Source organism: Leopardus geoffroyi, chromosome D2 (genome assembly GCF_018350155.1).
Source record: "Leopardus geoffroyi isolate Oge1 chromosome D2, O.geoffroyi_Oge1_pat1.0, whole genome shotgun sequence".
NCBI lineage: Eukaryota > Metazoa > Chordata > Mammalia > Carnivora > Felidae > Leopardus > Leopardus geoffroyi.
In genome coordinates, this window is record NC_059334.1 from 33,638,946 (window position 1) to 33,657,508 (window position 18,563).

General features: G+C 37.9%; 1 protein-coding gene across 8 annotated transcripts in view; it reads right to left on the minus strand.

The window, feature by feature from the left end:
• Positions 1-18,563, minus strand: part of MICU1 (mitochondrial calcium uptake 1) — a 254,880-nt gene that overhangs the window by 198,638 nt on the left and 37,679 nt on the right. For 6 of the 8 annotated variants that reach the window (XM_045437716.1, XM_045437718.1, XM_045437715.1 and 3 more), the window contains exon 2: positions 9,984-10,145. In XM_045437716.1, the coding sequence (XP_045293672.1) occupies positions 9,984-10,144 (161 nt within the window). In that variant the 5' untranslated portion in view covers position 10,145. Of the gene's footprint in view, positions 1-9,983; positions 10,146-13,546; positions 13,622-18,563 lie in introns of all 8 variants that reach the window. The other 2 variants (XM_045437712.1, XM_045437717.1) reach the window with 1 other exon arrangement.

Consider the following 18,563-nt stretch of genomic DNA (forward strand, 5'->3'; position numbering starts at 1 on the left):
CAAAATGTGGTGTATACATTGCTACAGTTTGAATGTGTCCTCCCAAAACTCATGTTAAAACCTAACATCCAAGGTAATGGTACTGGGAAATGGGGCCTTTGGGATGTGATTAGGTCATGAGAACTCTATCCTCATGGGATTAATGCTCTTATATTTTAAAAAAGCCCAAGAAAGCTCCCTTGCACCCTTCTGCCATGTGAGGTTACAGTGAAAAGAAAGCCAGTAATTAGTAAACTGACCCACGCCACACACTGAATCTGCTAGTGTCATGATTTTGGACTTCTAAGCCTCCAAAACTATAAGAAATAAATGTTTACTGTTTATAAGTCCTCCAGTTTGTGGTATTTTTGTTACAGCAGTCCAAATGGACTAAAACATACATACATACAATGGAATATTATTCAATCTTTTTTCAAAATAGGAAATTCTGACATATGCTACAATATGGATGAAACCTGAGGACATTATATTAAATGAAATAAGCAAAACATAAAAGGACCACGAGATACATATTGGCCTATGATTATTTTTCTTGTAGGGTCTTTGCCTGGTTTTGCTATCATGTCCTCATGGCATAAATTTAGAAGTGTTCCTTCCTCTTCAATTTTTTGGAATAGTTTGAGAAGGACAGGTATTATTAACTCTTCTTTAAACGTTTTGCAGAAATTCAGCTGCAAAGCCATGTGGTCCTAGACTTTTACTTATTAAGAGGTTTGTGTGTGTGTGTGTGTGTGTGTGTGGTTTTGTTTGTTTGTTTTAAGTGATTCGATTTCATTACTGGTAACTGGTCTTTCAGATTTTCTATTTCTTCCTGATTCAGTCTTGGAATATTGTATGTTTCTAGGAATTTATCTAGTATTTACCTAGTATTTCCTCTAGATTGCCCAATTTGTTGACATGTAATTTTTCATAGTAGTTTCTTACAATATTTTGTATTTCTGTGATGTCAGTAGTAACTTCTTTCATTTCTGGTTTTATTTAAGTTCCCTCTCTCTTTTTTTTTTTTTATGTTTTTGTTTATTTTTGAGAGAGAAAGAGTATGGACATGAGAGTCGGGGAGAGGCAGAGAGAAAGGGAGAGAATCCCAAGCAGGCTCCATGCTCAGCATGGAGCCCCACATGGGGCTCAATCCCATGCCTGTGTGATCACAACCTAAGCCAATCAAGAGTTGGATGTTTAACCAACTGAGCCACCCAGGCATCCCTAAGTCCTCTCTTTTTTTTATTGAGTCTGACTAAGGTTTATCAATTTCCTTTATCTTTTTGAAGAACAACCTCTTAATCTTTTTTTATCTTTTCTATATTTATCTTTTAAAAAATTTTTTCTATTGTTTTTTAGTACCTATTTCATCTATTTAGTCTATTTTGTTTATTTCTGGTATGATTTTTATTATTTCCTTCCTTCTATCAACTTTGGGCTTTGTTATTTTTTTCTACTTCTTTTATGTATTAGGTTAGATTGTTTACTTGAAATTGTTCTTATTCCTTGGCGTAGGCCTGTATCACTATAAACCTCCCTCTTAGAACTATTTCTGCTTCATCCCAAAGGTTTTGGAATGTTGTCTTTCCATTTTCATTTATCTTGAGATATTTTTAAATATCCTCTTTGATTTCTTCATTGATCCATTGAATCAATGTTGTAGCATGTTATTTAGCCTCCACGTGTTTGTGTTTTTTCCCGTTTTTTTTTTCCTTGTAATTAATTTCTAGTTTCATACAGTTGTAGTTGGAAAAGATGCTTGATGTGATTTCAATCTTAAATTTATTGAGACTTATTCTGTGTCCTAACATGTGATCTATTCTGGAGAATGTTCTTTGTGCACTTGAAAAGATTATATATTCCATTGTTTGGGGATGGAATGTTCTGTATATATCTAGTAAGTCTATCTGGTCTAACATGTTGCTTGAAGCCACTGTTTCCTTATTGATTTTGTCTGCATAGTCTATCCATTGATGTATGTCAAAGTCTATCAAAGTGTGTCAAAGTCTGCTACTATTATTATGTATTACTGTCAATTTCTCCCTTGTTAATATTTGCTTTATGTATTTAGGTGCTCCCGTGTTGGGTGCACAGATATTTACAAGTTATAGCCTCTTGTTGGATTGATCCTTTTACCATTATGTTATGACCATGTCTTTTATTATAGTCTTTGTTTTAAAGGCTATTTTGTCTAAGTTTTGCTACCCTGGCTTTTTTTCCACTTCCATTTGCAAAGAATACCTTTTTCCATCCCTTTCCATCCATACAATCTGTATGTATCTTTAGGTCTGAAGTGAGACTCCTGTAGACAGCAAATAGATGAGTCTTGTTTCTTTTTCTTTTAATCTATTCAATCTCTCTATGTCTTGATTGGAGCATTAAGTCCATTTACATCTAAAGTAATTACTGATAGATACTACTTATTGTACTACTTATTGTTCATTGTTTTCTGGTTGTTTTTGTGGTTCTTCTCTGTTCCTTTCTTCTTCTCTTGCTCTCTTCTCTTGTGATTGGATCACTTTCTTTAGTGTTATACTTGGATTCTCTTTATTTTTTATGTATCTATTACAGGTTTTGGAGTTGTGGTTACGTTACTAAGAGGCTCATACATAACACCCTGTGTATATAGCAATCTATTCAAAGTTGCTGGATGTTTATGTTCCAATACATTCTTTATTTTTTTTGTAATATTTTTATTTATTTACTTTGAGAGAGAACGAGCACCAGTGGGGGAGGAGTAGACAGAAGGACAGACAAAACCCCAATCAGGCTCTGCGCCATTAGCCATTAGCGCAGAGCCTGATGCGGGACTCAAACCCACAAACCATGAGATCATGACCTCAGCCAAGATCAAATGTCAGACACTTAACTGTGCCACCCAGGCGCCCCAATGTTCCAATACATTCTAAAACCCTCAACAATTTTGTTTTTACTCACCCTCCCAAAAATTTATGTATCTGATGTCATATTTTACATCTTTTTTATTTTGTGTATTCCCTTAATTATCATATACTTGATTTCACTATTTTTGTCTTTTAACCTTCAGAGCAGCTTTGTAAGTGACTGATCTACTATCTTAACTATGGTTGCTTTTACCAGTGACTTTTTCTTTCATAATCTTACTTCTACTTATGGCCTTTTCTGCTTAAAGAAGTCCCTTTATATTTCCTCTGAGGCCAGTTCAGTGGTGATGAATCTTTTAACTTTTGTTTAGGAAACCTTCTATCTGTCCTTCAATTCTGAATGATAATCTTGCCAGGTAGACCATTTTTGGTTGTAGATTTTTTTTCCCCTTTCAGCACTTTGAATATATCATGCCACTCCCTTCTGGGATGCAAAGTTTCTGCTGAAAAATCGCCTGATAGCCTTAGAGGTATTCCCAGTATGTAACTAGTTGCTTTCCTCTTGCTGCTTTTAAGATTCTCTCTTTAATTTTTGATATTTTAATTATTATGTTTTGGTGTGGACCTCTTTATGTTTATCTTGTTTGGTGGTCTCTTTGCTTCCTGGACCCAAATATTTCCTTCCCCAAGTAAGGGAAGTTTTCAGCTATCATTTCTTCAAATAAGTTTTCTGCCTCTTTCTCTCTTCTCCTTCTGGGACCCAAGAATGCAAATGTTAGTATGGTTGATGTTGTCCTAGAGGTCCCTTAACCTAGCCTCATTTTTTTTTTAATTCCTTTTTCTTTCTGCTATTTAGCTCGGTTGCTTTTCACTACACTGTCTTCCAGATCACAGATCCTTCTTCTGCATCCTCTAATCTGCTGTTGATTCCCTCTAGTGTATTTTCATTTGGTTATTTTGTTCTTTAGCTCTGGTTGGTTCTTTTTTATATTTTCTATCTTTGTTAAAGTTCTCAATGGGTTTACACACTTCTCCCAAGTTTGACAAACACCTTTATGACCATTAACTTGAACTCTTTATCAGGTAGGTTGCTTACCTCCATTTCATTTAGTTCATTTTTCAAGGTTTTGTCTTGTTTTCATTTGGAACATATTCCTATATTTTTATTTTGCTTGACTCTGTGTTTGTTCCTATGTATTATGTAGGTCAGCAATGTTTCCTGGTGTTAAAGGTAGTGGACTTATGTAGAAGACATCTGTGGGGTCCAGAGGTACAATCTACTCTGGTTACCAGAACCAAGTGTTCCAGGGGTATCCCCTGTGTTGTCTGTGTGCACCCTCCTGTTGTGACTGGGCTGCAACTGCTGTGGGTACACTGGTAGATGGGGCTGGCCCGAGCTTGGCAAGCTTAGAGGCCAGGTTGCAGCTGCTGTGGGTGTCGAGTGGGTGGGGTCAGCACGCGATGTGGTTGGCCAAGAGGCCTGGCTACAACTGTTATGTATGTGTTCATGAGCAGAGCTTCCCCCCCAACTCTCCCAAGGAATCACTTTGGAGGGGTACTGGTCCTGACTAAGGATGCCCATCAGGTGAGGCAGGGTGGAAGCTGCTTGCCCTGCTGTGACAGAAGGAGACCACAGGGAAATGCCACAGCAGGGCAAGCAGTGCTAGCCATGTAGATGGAGAATGTCAGAACTGGCGCCTACATCAGGCCAGCTAGGCTGAAGTAAGGCAAGAGAAATGGTGGCCACCAGCAGTTCCACTCCTGAAGAAAGTTCACACAGAACCCCGCCCTTCTGGCACAAGCCCTAAAATCAGTGAATAAATCATCACATATGGCCCAGGTGCTTTTCAAACTCCTTCCAATGGCTGGATCTCAGAGTGAGTGAGATTGTGGAGGGGCCCTTTAAGAGCAGAGTTGTGGTTTCCTATGGCTCTCCACCTCTCCTGGAGTTATGCCCTGCTGATTTTCAAAGCCACACAAAATGGACACTTGTCTTCTCAGCATAGGGTGGGTGCAGGGAGTGCCCAAAGTGGAGCCTGAACCTGGTGCTCCTTAGGAAGGGCCTCCACACCTGTGATATGCCTTCTGTTTGTGAGGTCACTGGCAATCCTTTTCAGACTGCTGGGTTTTTTCTGGGTCTCAGAGCAAGTGAAACTACATATGAGCCCTCTAAGACCAGAATCTCAGTTTCACATAGCATTTTGGGACCCCTGCATGTCAAACCCATTCGTTTTGCAAGTCCAGTATTTTCAGGCTCCTCTCTCCAGGAAAAATCCCAGGTGATGGGGTGACTAATGTGGGGCACCAACCCCCCTGCCCCCACTCCTCCAGAAGAATCACCACCTGGTAAAATTCCTTCTCTGTTCAATGTTGTTGCTCTGAGGATAGGGTTTTTTGCAGGACTGTGTTTCTGCCTCTTTATCCATCTTGGTGTGGTCCTTATATCTTTTGTTGTAGATGGAGTTCATACAGTTTTCAGATCTTTTACAGAGGGAAATTACCCATATGTAGCTATAGATCTGGTGTGTCTACAGGATGGGGTAAGTTCAGGATCTTCCTATGCTGCCGTCTTTCCAGCTCCTCCAATTAACAATATTGTCCAAATGGTACTTCTAGAGATTAAAAATATAATGTCCAAAATCTTTTTAAAAATAAGTAGACACAGCAGATAAGATACTGCAGAAAAAGTAATCAGTGATCTTGAAGAAACAAACAAAAACTCCAAAAACTGAAGCAGAGAGAGAGAGAAGGCTGTATAAAATATAAACAAAACCTTGATGATGTGTAGGACAATACCAAATGGTCTAGCACATGTGTGAATGAGTCCCAGAAAGTATATGTATATGAGGGGGGTTGTGCAGATGGGAACAAAAAAATTTAATGAAGAAATAATGGGCAAAATTGTTCAAATTTCATAAAAAGCATAAATTCACAGTCTAAGGAAATCAATAATTTTTTTTAAATTTTTTTTTTCAACGTTTATTTATTTTTGGGACAGAGAGAGACAGAGCATGAACAGGGGAGGGGCAGAGAGAGAGGGAGACACAGAATCGGAAACAGGTTCCAGGCTCTGAGCCATCAGTCCAGAGCCTGACGCGGGGCTCAAACTCACGGACCGCAAGATCGTGACCTGGCTGAAGTCGGACGCCTAACCGACTGCGCCACCCAGGCGCCCCGAAATCAATAAATTTTAAACAGAATAAGCACAAAGTAAACAGCACTAAAACATCATAATCAAATTGCTGAAAACAATTTAAAAAATCATAAAACTAAGCCAACGAAAAAGATATCATTCACACATAAGAACAAAAATAAGAATTACTATGGACTTTTCCATAAAAAAACCTGAAGACATAATCCAGCAATGCTACTTCAGGTTATACACCCACAAGAAGTGAAAGCAGGGGCTGCAAGAGATATTTGTGCATAAATGCTCACTATTCACAACTATTCACAATAGTTGAAAAGTGGAAACAACCCAAGTATTCATTGATAGATGAATAGATACACAAAATGGTATATAACACACACTATGAAAAACTAGTCAGCCTTTAAAAGGAAGGAAATTCTGATACATGACATGTGGATGAACCCTGAAATTACTATGTTAAGTGAAATAAGCCAGACACAAAAGGACGAATATTGCATTATCCCATTTATATAGGCACTAGAATAGTCAAATTCATAAAGCAAAAAAGCAGAATACCCAGGTATTGGGGGAAGTTGACTGGGGAATTACTGTTTAATGGGTCCAGAGTTTCAGTTTGGGAATAATAAAAAAAATTCTAGAGATGAATGGTGGTATTGGTTACAAAACAATGTGAATGTAATTAATGTTAATGAAGTTAAAAATGGTTAAAATGGTAAATTTTATGCTACATATATCTTACCACAACGAAGAAAAATACTAGAATATAATGAGGATACCATACTGAAGACAAAAAAAGAAAAATCAAAACTGGAGACAACTGAATGATATACTTAAAGTGCTAGAAAGAAAAAAGTCAACCTAGAATTCTATATCCAGTGAAAATATTCCTCAAAAGTGAAAGCAAAATAAAGACATTTCCAGACAAAAGCTGACAGGATCTATCTCCTGCAGACAAGAACTCCTAGTAAAGGAAGTACTTTAGGCTAAACAAAGAATGATACTAGATAGGCTACATAGCCAGTTTAAACCCAAATATTCAGACTTCAAACCCTGAGTCCTTAATACTATATCTCAGTATCTTTTTTAAGACTGAGTATCTGAAAACAAAGTAAAATGTGACAAATGTTCTTTCTCTAACAATACCGTAATATGGTTTCTAAGGTTCATACTTAAGTTAATTCATGAATTTAGGTAGTAAACCTGGTCTTTACATATACCTAATTGTATAACCCAGAACATATACACTTTGGTTTGAAGGCAAACATTCCAAACTGTATTCTTTGTCATCCACCTATATAATTCAAAACTATAACAACATACGCTAAATATTTATTTTTTGTTCAGGAAAAGGGATTGGGGATGGAAACTTCTACATTAGACTTTTTAGATCCTATTGTTCTTTTGTCATTTAAATTTATGAAGTTTAAAGTTTTGAAACTTAAGTTTATAAATTTAAAATTTTTTAAACTTTAAAATTGTATCATGCCCTCTTTTAAAAAGAATTTTATTTAAAAAAATTTTTTTAACGTTTATTTATTTTTGAAAGAGAGAGAGACAGACACAGAGACAGAGTGCAGGTGGGGGAAGGGCCAGAGAGAGAGGGAGACACAGAATCAAGGCAGGTTCCAGGCTCTGAGCTGTCAGCACAGAGCCCGATGTGGGGCTCAAACTCATGAACCATGAGATCATTACCTGAGCCAAGGTCAGACGCTTAACCAACTGAGCCACCCAGGCGCCCCTGAACTTTATTTTTTTTTAAAGAACTTTAAATCTCACTTCTTAGGAAAACATTTTATTTCTGCTCATTTCACAAGTTTTAAAAAGAGAATGGAAAAAAGACATAAAATTAAAGGGCAAGCCCTATGCCTATATTCTCTGACATGATAACTCACAATCATTTTATTTATTTATTTTTTAAACTTTACTTATTTATTTTGAGAGAGAGAGTGAGTGAGCAGGAGAGGAACAAAGAGAGAGAGGGAGAAAGCTAGAATGTCAGCGTGGAGCCAGATGGAGGGCTCAAACTCACAACCGTCAGATCGTGCCCGAGCCAAAACCAAAAGTTGGACGCTTAACCAGCTGAGCAACTCAGGAGCCCCAACTCACAATCATTTTAGAGAGTGTTTGCTATTGATCTTGATCTCAATATAAACATGAAAACTTCAACAATTTTTTTTTGTTTTTTGTTTCAAAACTTTAGAATAATTATGGTTCTCTCATTATAATTTCCTACATGGCACAGCAAAGGCACAAGACTAACAATCTTCAAGCACTAAAATCTTGGCACTTAGGTATATTTATGATTTTGAAGCATTCATCAAATTATAATCTGTGACAAAACATACTGTCAATATGTAGATTTTCTTCTTTTGGATATTTTGGGGCTTAAAAATTATAACAAAAAGAGGAATGTTTCCTCTACATACCAGTCCAAATTATCTTCTTATTCTTTTTCTGGGAGTAATATTACACAAAAACAACACAAACTAAGATAAGTAAAATAATCTAAACTTGTTCATTAGCATTTAATCTGTATAGTATAAACAAAGTGACTCAAAGAAAAAGAGTAGTAACTTCTTAAACATTCAAACCATCAAACAACTTCTCAGCTTCTTCAGGTAGAGCCTGTTGTCATCTTTGATATTAGACTAAGCCAAAAGGCAATCTAAATGCACCTGCCTGGCGTCCTCTAATTCCATTATAGGAAAGCATTCCTGAAGAAATTGCTAAGCATTTAATATTTATTACAGTGAAAGAACAAAAAGTGTGTTTCCCATTCCTCCTTTCCTTCTTTTGCCTCCCTCTCTTCCTCCTTCCGTCTAGATCTTTCTCCCCCTCTCTCTTCTTCCTAAACCCATGCACCCCTTTCTAAGGTTCCTGCACCTGCATCATCATCTCAAACTAGTATTAGTGTCTGTCAGTAGATCATCTTCCCACTCCAGTTTATTCCATTATTGTTGCTGTATTAACGTCTCTTAATACTTGTTTGTGATCAGACTCTTCCTTCAAACCCTCTTAGCTCATCATTGCCTACAGATTAAAATCACAACTTTTGGCATAGGAGATAGAATCTAATATAGAATCTTTTATATCACAACTCCAACTTTTTTTTTTTTTTTTTTTTTTTGGAAACCCAGTCTTTTCTGCTAATACTCTCTCTCCTCTCTTCACCATTTCTCACCTTTGGCTCATATCCAGTAATAATAGTTAACATTTATTGATAGCTTACTATGTGCCAAGTACCTTCTACACAAAATATTTATTTTACAAAGTTATGTGCCAAGCGCTGTTCTAAGCACTTAACAATACCTCAGAGTGCCTAGCTGACTTAGTCAGTAAAGTGTATGATTCTTGAGCTCAGGGTCGTGAGTTGGAGCCCCATGCTGAGTGTACAGCCTACTTAAAAAATAAAATAAAATGTTATTTAAAAAAATAATAATAACTCAATCTTCATAACAACCTTTGAGATAGGTACTATCATTACCCCTATTTTACTGCCTAATGGCAGAAAGCAGATCAGCAATTTCCCAGGTCTGGGAGGGATGGAGAAAGTGGGAAGTGACTACTAAATGGCACGGAGTTTCTTTATGGAGTGATGAAAATTTTCAGAATCAGAGAGTGGCAATGATGTACAATTTTGTAAATATACTAAAAACCAGTGGATTGTATACAGCAAATTGGTAAATTATTAAATTTATTTACTTATTCATTTACTATTATATATTATTTATTCAAAAATTTATTAAAATTATTAAATTGGTAAATTATTTTAAATGTTTGGCAGAGGAGACAGGCAGATATTAAGGCAGGATATCTCCTATTGGTTGCTTTGACACAAGTGCTGAATTCTTTGAAACATCTTATTTCACAAATATTATCAACACCAAATTATTTGGGCAAGAAATTTTAGTGCAAAGTTAAGCCAGAAATCAATATAATCCTTCTAGATAACACAGACAACTGGAAGAATGAGAGTACACGCAGGAGCAGAATGCTCAGATAACACGCACCTCTTCCACAGGAGACCAGTACTCGCAGTTACTGCAGATGCTCCCAGGAAAGCCACCATCATTAGTCGTCGCCTGATCTGGGTGGGCTGTGATCCTCCATGGTAACATCGAACGCCCACGGCCAGTTCTGCCAATGCAGAGAGTGAGTGAAGACGAAACATCCTGTGGACAAAAAGTAGAAATGTTATTCCTAATTAGTGATGGGAACAGCGATGATGATGATGATGAAGATGATAGTTTCCACATCACCCACACGTACTACAGACTTACTCAGTGGCAGACACTAAACACTTTGCGATCCCATGTAGTATTCCATTTAATCCTCGGAACAATTGTATGAGAAAAATAGCACTTATTACCCTGACATATGAGTCAAAGTACAATCAGAAGACAAGAAACCGCATAGTAATTTCAACAGGGAAAGGTTAATATAAAGCATTATTAATTATAACAAAGGATAATACCAAGAGTCAAAGAGATAGCAGATACAGGGAGCAGCCACTACTTCAAGGGCTGATGCAGACCAACAGGAGAGGAATAAATCTGTAAAGGGGTCACTCTCAACAGGGCTTAGATACAGGCCTGTGATAAGGACATGGCATGGATGTCTGAGAAATTCACTAAAGTATCAGGCCAACAGGTCACTCACTGTAAAGTCATCTAGTAGAACTCAACACGCCAGGGGAACTCAGGAAGGTACCAAGGGGGAGATGTCAGAGTACGGAACTCACTGGGAAACTGCATGTAGGAGTGTTGCTGCTAAAACTCCCTAGGCGTTGAGAGCCTAGGTGTGCCACATTCTGGGGGCCTCAGTGTGCTACAGGAGCGAGCAGCCAAGACACTAGAATGAGGAAGAAAAACTCCTCCTTTCTCTACTCTCCCTCTAGTCCTTCTACTGACAAACCTTAACAAAAGCTGGCAAGAGAGAAATTTCCAGTGTTGCAAATAGGGCGATGAAAGATGGATTTACAACTGCAAAGTAACAGATTTGGAAGTGGCACATCCATTTTACAGATGTGAAAACTGAGATATAGTGACTTGATCTAGAGTATACAGCTAGGAAGCAGATCCATAATCTAAACCGAATGGACTAACGTCAGAGCCCAGGTTTTTAACTAGGACACTTTGCAGCCCCCCTACCTTTTAATGTTGATATTGCTTTTGTTAAAATAATTTAAGTTTTCATTAAATATTCCTCACTCCCAGGTCCTTGGAAGACCTCCTACGCACCAAATTCTTTGGTTTCGTACTTATAACTTCACCTGTTCCTCTAATTGTTAATTCAGAAACATCTGTATTAGGTCATATTATTGTTCACTAAACACTCACCCTCCCATCCCCCATCCCATGGGAAAATACTACTTTCCACACTCTTCATTTTAGGTGCGTATCTTGCCATATGCCTTGCTATGGCTAATGGGATGTAGGCCAGTTCCATAGAGCGCTTTGAAGAGTACTGCTGTTAGCCTTCTTGTGCTTCTGCATTCTACCAAGAGAAGATCATGCCCCTAGTAGGCATGCTCTTTCAGCCTGGGTTCCATAATGGACAGATCTCAGCCTGCAGCCAGGCACTGGGAAGACCAGCTGAGCCAGTTGAGCACAGCTGACATATGGAATGCTAGTGAGAAATAAATGTTTATGATTGTAAGCCACTAAAACTGGAGGTGGTTTATTGCCACAGCAAAAGCTGACTAATTCAGCATCTAAGAGAATTACTGGGAACTTCTCATTCAACAAAAATGTATTAAGTTCATGCTATTCAGGCCTTGCTAAGACCTAAAAGGCTAAAAAGAATTCCACATTCTAATTAGGCAAGATACACATGAAATATTTTTTTAATGTTTTATTATTTATTTTTGAGAGAGAGAGAGAGAGAGAGAGAGAGAGAGAGAGAGAGAGAAAGCATGACTAAGGGAAGGGCAGAGAGAGAGAGAGGAAGACAGAATCCGAAGCGTGCTCCAGGCTCTGAGCTGTCAGCACGGAGCCCAATGTGGGGCTCGAACCCACAAACTGTGAGATCATGATCTGAGCCAAAGTCGGATGCTCAACCGACTGAGCCACCCAGGTGTCCTACACATGAAACATTTTAAAAGGATACATTTCGGGGCGCCTGGGTGGCGCAGTCGGTTAAGCGTCCGACTTCAGCCAGGTCACGATTTTGCGGTGAGTTCGAGCCCCGCGTCGGGCTCTGGGCTGATGGCTCAGAGCCTGGAGCCTGTTTCCGATTCTGTGTCTCCCTCTCTCTCTGCCCCTCCCCCGTTCATGCTCTATCTCTCTCTGTCCCAAAAATAAACGTTGAAAAAAAAAATTAAAAAAAAAAAAAGGATACATTTCTAAAATGGTATCTTGAAGAAGCATAAAAATATTGGGGTATAGATATTAGAGAATTTAAAAAAAAATTTAGGGGCGCCTGGGTGGCGCAGTCGGTTGAGCGTCCGACTTCAGCCAGGTCACGATCTCGCGGTCCGTGAGTTCGAGCCCCGCGTCGGGCTCTGGGCTGATGGCTCAGAGCCTGGAGCCTGTTTCCGATTCTGTGTCTCCCTCTCTCTCTGCCCCTCCCCCGTTCATGCTCTGTCTCTCTCTGTCCCAAAAATAAATAAAAGTTGAAAAAAAATTTAAAAAAAAAAAAAAAAAATTTAAACACCAGGGTAAGACTGGATTAGTCAGCAAAGGCTTTTGTTTAGTTTTGAGTCTCAGAATGGTACAAAATCTTGATTAAGTGATAGAAATCTCATGGACACTCCAAAAGACAGGATCATTTCTGGCACCTCCATACAGAGTATTAATAGAAAATGATTTTTCTCCTCTAGACAGTATCTTGACACCAGAGTAGAGTCTTCATTTTTATTCCACCAGGTGGACTGAAGGAGAAAGGGGCATTTCTTCCTGGTTATATGACTTTTTATAGTGGCAGTTTGTTCAAATTACACCAAATATCCATTCTCTTCTGTGATTTTCCCAACACACAGTTCACTGCTTCCTAAATTATCTTGCACTTTATACATATCTTCCTATGGCAATTAACACATTTGTTCATGTGCAAGTTTGCCTTCCCCACTCGGCTCTCAGCCTCCTTTTAAAGCCAAAATTATGTTTCTTCCTCTTGGTAAACACACAGTCTAGCACAGAGACTGTTACATTACAGGTGTTTAAAATACTTAACCATCTAATTTATGTTCACATGAAGATGAAGGTACAAATTATACAGGTACTGGGCTCCTGACATTTAAGTATACTTCTAAGCCCCAAATACTAAGAAAACTATGTCTTTTACCATTTGGATTCAAATCAAGTTAAGACTACTTAGCTGTCCCTTAAAATCACTGAGCCAGTTACTAACTCTTCCATGGGACCTATACCTGTAATCTCTTAAGTAAACCTTTCCATTAGCCTTCTTCATTCAACCTATGCCCAATTTCAAAGCTAGAACTAAATCCTGCCCTTATGGACAAAGAGAAAAAAAAAATTAATTTTCTATCCTATTTCCTAAGACCTAAGCTGCGGCAACACAATTCTTATGTCCCTCCCCAATCCCAGAAATCATCTCATTTTACCACACATACTTTAGCAAACTCCAGCACCAAGGAGACTATCCACTATATTTTCTTCCTGTCTGTCAACAACTGATTCATTTTTATCTGGAGAGAGAGAGAGAAAAAGAGAGAGACAGTGTGAGTGGGGGAGGGGGGCAGTGGGAGAGAGACAGAAAATATTAAGCAGGCTTTGCGCTGAGCATGGGCTCGATCCCACAACCCTGGGATCATGACCTGAGCCAAAATCAAGAGTCAGATGCTCAACTGACTGAGCCACCCAGGTACCCCGATTCATTTCTAAATTAGTATTTTCCAAACCCACAAGTGCATTCAGATATATAACACTGCTTTTGTCTGTAATAAAAATGAGCATAACTAAAACATATATATCTGGAGAAAACATTATTCATCACTGGCAACAGAAAGAAAAGAACACTCAGAAGTTTCCAATGTGAAAAACAAATAACCAGTTCAAAAGTTGGAACAGGCAAGGAATGTGTAAGACTGGAAGATAAATTTAGAACTGATCAGATACGGAGAATAAGTAGATGGATATCCAACAATGTAATAAAACCATTTTTCAGTAACAACAACAAAAAAGGCATGATCAAATAGGTAAGCCATAATTATTTGAGAAGATCGTTTGAATTGTGAACTGAGAATTTTGACCAAATATACAACAGGAAAACACTAAATATCTTAAATTGGAAAAGAAAGTGATGAAAATGTTTTTTCAAAGAATGTCACTATTCAGTAGTGAATAAATTCCAAAGAACAACAACAACAAAAAAAAAAGCTAACAGGAGTAGTGAGTACAGCCCAAAGGCAATTAATAACCTAAGTACTGAGTGATAAGTATCTAGATGATTAGTATGGAAACCAAACATAAAATAAAAACGGCCAGACAGACAAAACTATCAGATAACAGTGTCCAACACACATTCATAGGTAAGTGTGTAGGAGATATGGAAGACAGAAACGAGAAAGAGATTAAGATAATAACAACACTAAGTAGAGTATGGTAGAAAGTAAAATGGACTAGGAATCCAATGACCCAAGATCTAGTCTCAACTCTACTACTAAAGAGCTGCGCACAAAGGAAGCTTATCTCCCTTCCTTAAGGAAGAATTTCATACAAGGAGAGAATTGCCTAAATGAGCTTTAAGGTTTCTTTTATCTCTTAATGCTCTCTAATCTGGGTGAAAAACTATATGGCAAAGTTTAATCTATTTCATGGTGGGCGAGGGGAGTAAGATCATGCCATACAATCAAAACTTACTAGTTTTTAGAATCCAAGTCTGTATGCTCTAGTGTTAGAGGATTTTTAATTTTGAAAGTTCTGAGTTTTACTAACAGTCTACTTATATTTTGATGTTGTAATTCAAATGTTACTGTCTACATCTCATTTTACCACTGGTTTTAATCTCATTCCCCAAAGCACACATCAAAAGATATATTTAGGGGCCTGGTGGGTTCAGTTGATGGAGCATGCAACTCTTGATTTCAGGGCTCTGAGTTCAAGCCCCGGGTTGGGTGTAGGGATTACTTAAAAATAAAAAAATCCTGGGTTGCCTAGGAGGCTCAGTCGGTTGAGCATATGATTTTGGCTCAGGTCATGATCTCACAGTTCGTGGGTTCGAGCCCCTCATCGGGCTTTGCACTGACAGTGCAAAGCCTGCTTGGGATTCTCTCTCCCTCTCTCTCTCTCTGCCCCTATCCCACTTGTGTGTGTACAAGTCTGTCTCTAAGTGAATAAACTTAAAAAATTAAAAAAAAAAAAAGATCTATTTGTCTTCTCTAGTGCAATTTTCACAGATGCCAAGTAAACAAAGAAAAAAAAAAAACACCAAGATTACTATAATTTAATTCCTAACTCCATAGTGCAGAAATAGTGTAACTAGTTGAATGTGTTAATTTTTGATGAGGGACCATTTAAACAGATTTAAGGAGATCAGATTTCCAATTGAGTCTGGCAAATTGAACAGGCCAATTGGCAGCAGTTATGCAGTAATGAAGCACGTTTAGGAGAAGGATTAAATTAAATCAAAAACAGTGTATTTTTCTTCCCTTACAGTACCCCACCCTCCGCCCACAAAAAGCATGCCTCTAAAAAGTGGCTTTGATGTGAAGTGAAAAAAGATGAAGAGGTATTTCTAACCAAGAAATGTCAAGGGAGGCAAATGAAAGATAATTTTTTTACCAAAGAAAAGCATTATTTATCCAACAAGAAACAGAACAAGTCTTTTAAAACCTATAACAACATAATATTGCTCTTTCTATATTATTTTAAGACTATTAATAATGGCTTAATATAATGCTTTTGATAACTTTCAAAGGGTCACAGGACGAAGAAATCATTTAATTCAACATCTTTATTTGCAGATGGAAGAACTGAGATGCATGTAAGTTACATGGTTTACTCACAGCTAATTAGTACAAAAGCCTACAACAGATCCTGTAATTCTCAATTCCCAAACAACCTAAAGGGGAAACACTTTTTAATAACTGTTCTCAGCAAAATAAATGTAATAGCCACACTCAAAAAGGAGATCATATGCCCAGCTACAGAAAGATAAACACTGGTATAATTACATAATACAATGTAATATAAACATTAAAAATTCTAATCATAAAGTATTATTAAAATATTATTTCACAAATTAACAAAAAGTTGAGCTAAAGAAATAAAACAGTGGAAAAAAGAAGTAAAATGGCTCTGAGGGGGGAGCCTAGATGGTTCAGTCAGTTAAGAAAGCACCTGACTTTGGCTCAGGTCATGATCCCATGGCTCCTGAGTTCAAGCCCTGCATTGGGCTCCCACTGACAGTGCAGAGCCTGCTTAGGATTCTCTCTCTCTCTCTCTCTCTCTCTCTGCTCCTCCCCCACTTGCTATCTCTCTCCCTCTCTCTCAAAAAAAATAAATAAATAAACTTTAAAAAATGGCTCTGAGAACTGAGACACTTGATCTAACAATAAGAGAATGCATATTACAACTGAGATACTGCTATTCATTCATCAAAAGCTGGCAAAAATCCAGAAGTTTGAAAACGTAATTGTTGGCAATGTTGTAGAAATGGCACTGCTAAAAAATGTGTAAACTGGTACAGCCTACTTCCTAAAAGAAAAAGGAAATGGTACAACAGAGGGCAATTCAGCAATGTCTATCAAAATCACCCACATAAAACTGACCCAGCAACTGCACTTCTGATGAAAATATCCTAATGACATACTTGCACACCTGTGAAATTATACACACACAAACACATTACATCATGGTGTGATAGCAACAGACTAAAATCCACCTCAATGTTCACCAGGAGAGGACAGGTTAAACCATAAGAAACACACCCAAGGCAATACCATGTGGCAATAAACAGGGAATGAAAAACTACATATAGATTTGAATACTTTCATAACATACTATTATCTTTAAAAAGCAAGTTATGGAGTAGCATATATAGTACGCTACCCTTTTAGGTAAAATGAGGAGAAATAAGAATGCATATTTGTATGTTCCTGTTAAGTAACTCTGGAAGGACACACAACAAAGTAATAGTCGTGGTGCTAGGAGGGGTGGGAGATGGGTGACATTAGAGACAAGGAGACTTTTTTTTTTTTTTATAAATTTTTTTTTTTTCAACGTTTATTTATTTTTGGGACAGAGAGAGACACAGCATGAACGGGGGAGGGGCAGAGAGAGAGGGAGACACAGAATCGGAAACAGGCTCCAGGCTCTGAGCCATCAGCCCAGAGCCTGACGCGGGGCTCGAACTCACGGACCGCGAGATCGTGACCTGGCTGAAGTCGGACGCTTAACCGACTGCGCCACCCAGGCGCCCCAAGACAAGGAGACTTTTATGATATACTACTTCATTTTTAAAACTATGCTTATGTATTTATCCATGTAAACAAATATATAGTATTTCTCATAAACTCTTTAAAAGGCAGAATATAAGATAATATGTGCATGTCAATTAAAATAATCTAAAACATATATACATGTTTTTAACTTAAAGAAAAATTAGATGATGCAAACAAAATTTAATGATCTTCTGGGGAAGAATCTATTTACACTTTACATTTAAAGAAAAATAAAATCAGGTCCAGAGACTGATGTTTCACTTCTCAGCCAGGGACTATCATTTACCAGCCCTCATAGTGGGCACAGGCCCAATAATGTCTTAGCAAGCAACCCATATTGTGGCAAGTTTCCCTAGTAAGATAAGCTTTACTTCAATCAAACTCATATCCTAATACTCGGATTACTGGCACATCCCAATTTACCAAACCGTTAGAATTCCACACCTTATCCTGATCCTGACTTAAAACACCTGCTTGCACTTTTCTATGTTTTTAATTGTCTTCTATTTCTGACCTCTGACAACTGCACATTTAAAGGAGGACTGCTTGACTCTTCTAATCCTGACAGTGGCCCAATAAACCACTGTTGTACTATTACCAACTATTACCCAGCACTATTGTTAAAAGCAACATCTGCTAATTCTGACACCAAGATAAATTTTTGATATCTACCCAAATCTGGCCACCAACAAAATGTAGGCCTCAGTTAAATAAAACTTCAAGGTTCCAAAGCATTTAGTTAACATGAACTAAGCTTGAGAAAATAAGGACCAAGTAAGTGTCTTTTCTGTCTGCACTTCAGGAATCTACTACAGCATCTGGCATAGATAGCATATGTAGGTGATGGTTCAGGGCACTCTGTGAAACCGAAATAAGGTTTCTCTCTGAGAACCACATTGTAAAACCAGCATTATCTGAGGTGCCCACAAGGACTCACCCTATTCATCCCAGTGGCATCAAACCAACCTTAACACTGTAGGCCATCAGAGTCTCAGCCATTAAGTATCTAAATTATATACTTAATTCTTCTTTATTCTATTTCCATGTTCACTAAGTATGTTATGATTCTAATTCAGCTTCCTGTTTAGATGGCCTTCAAAGAGAGAACATGATGATCAGAAGATGACAGACAGTATCCTAGTTCTCATGCCAGCTGTATTTCTCATGGTAAATTAATAAGTTGGCA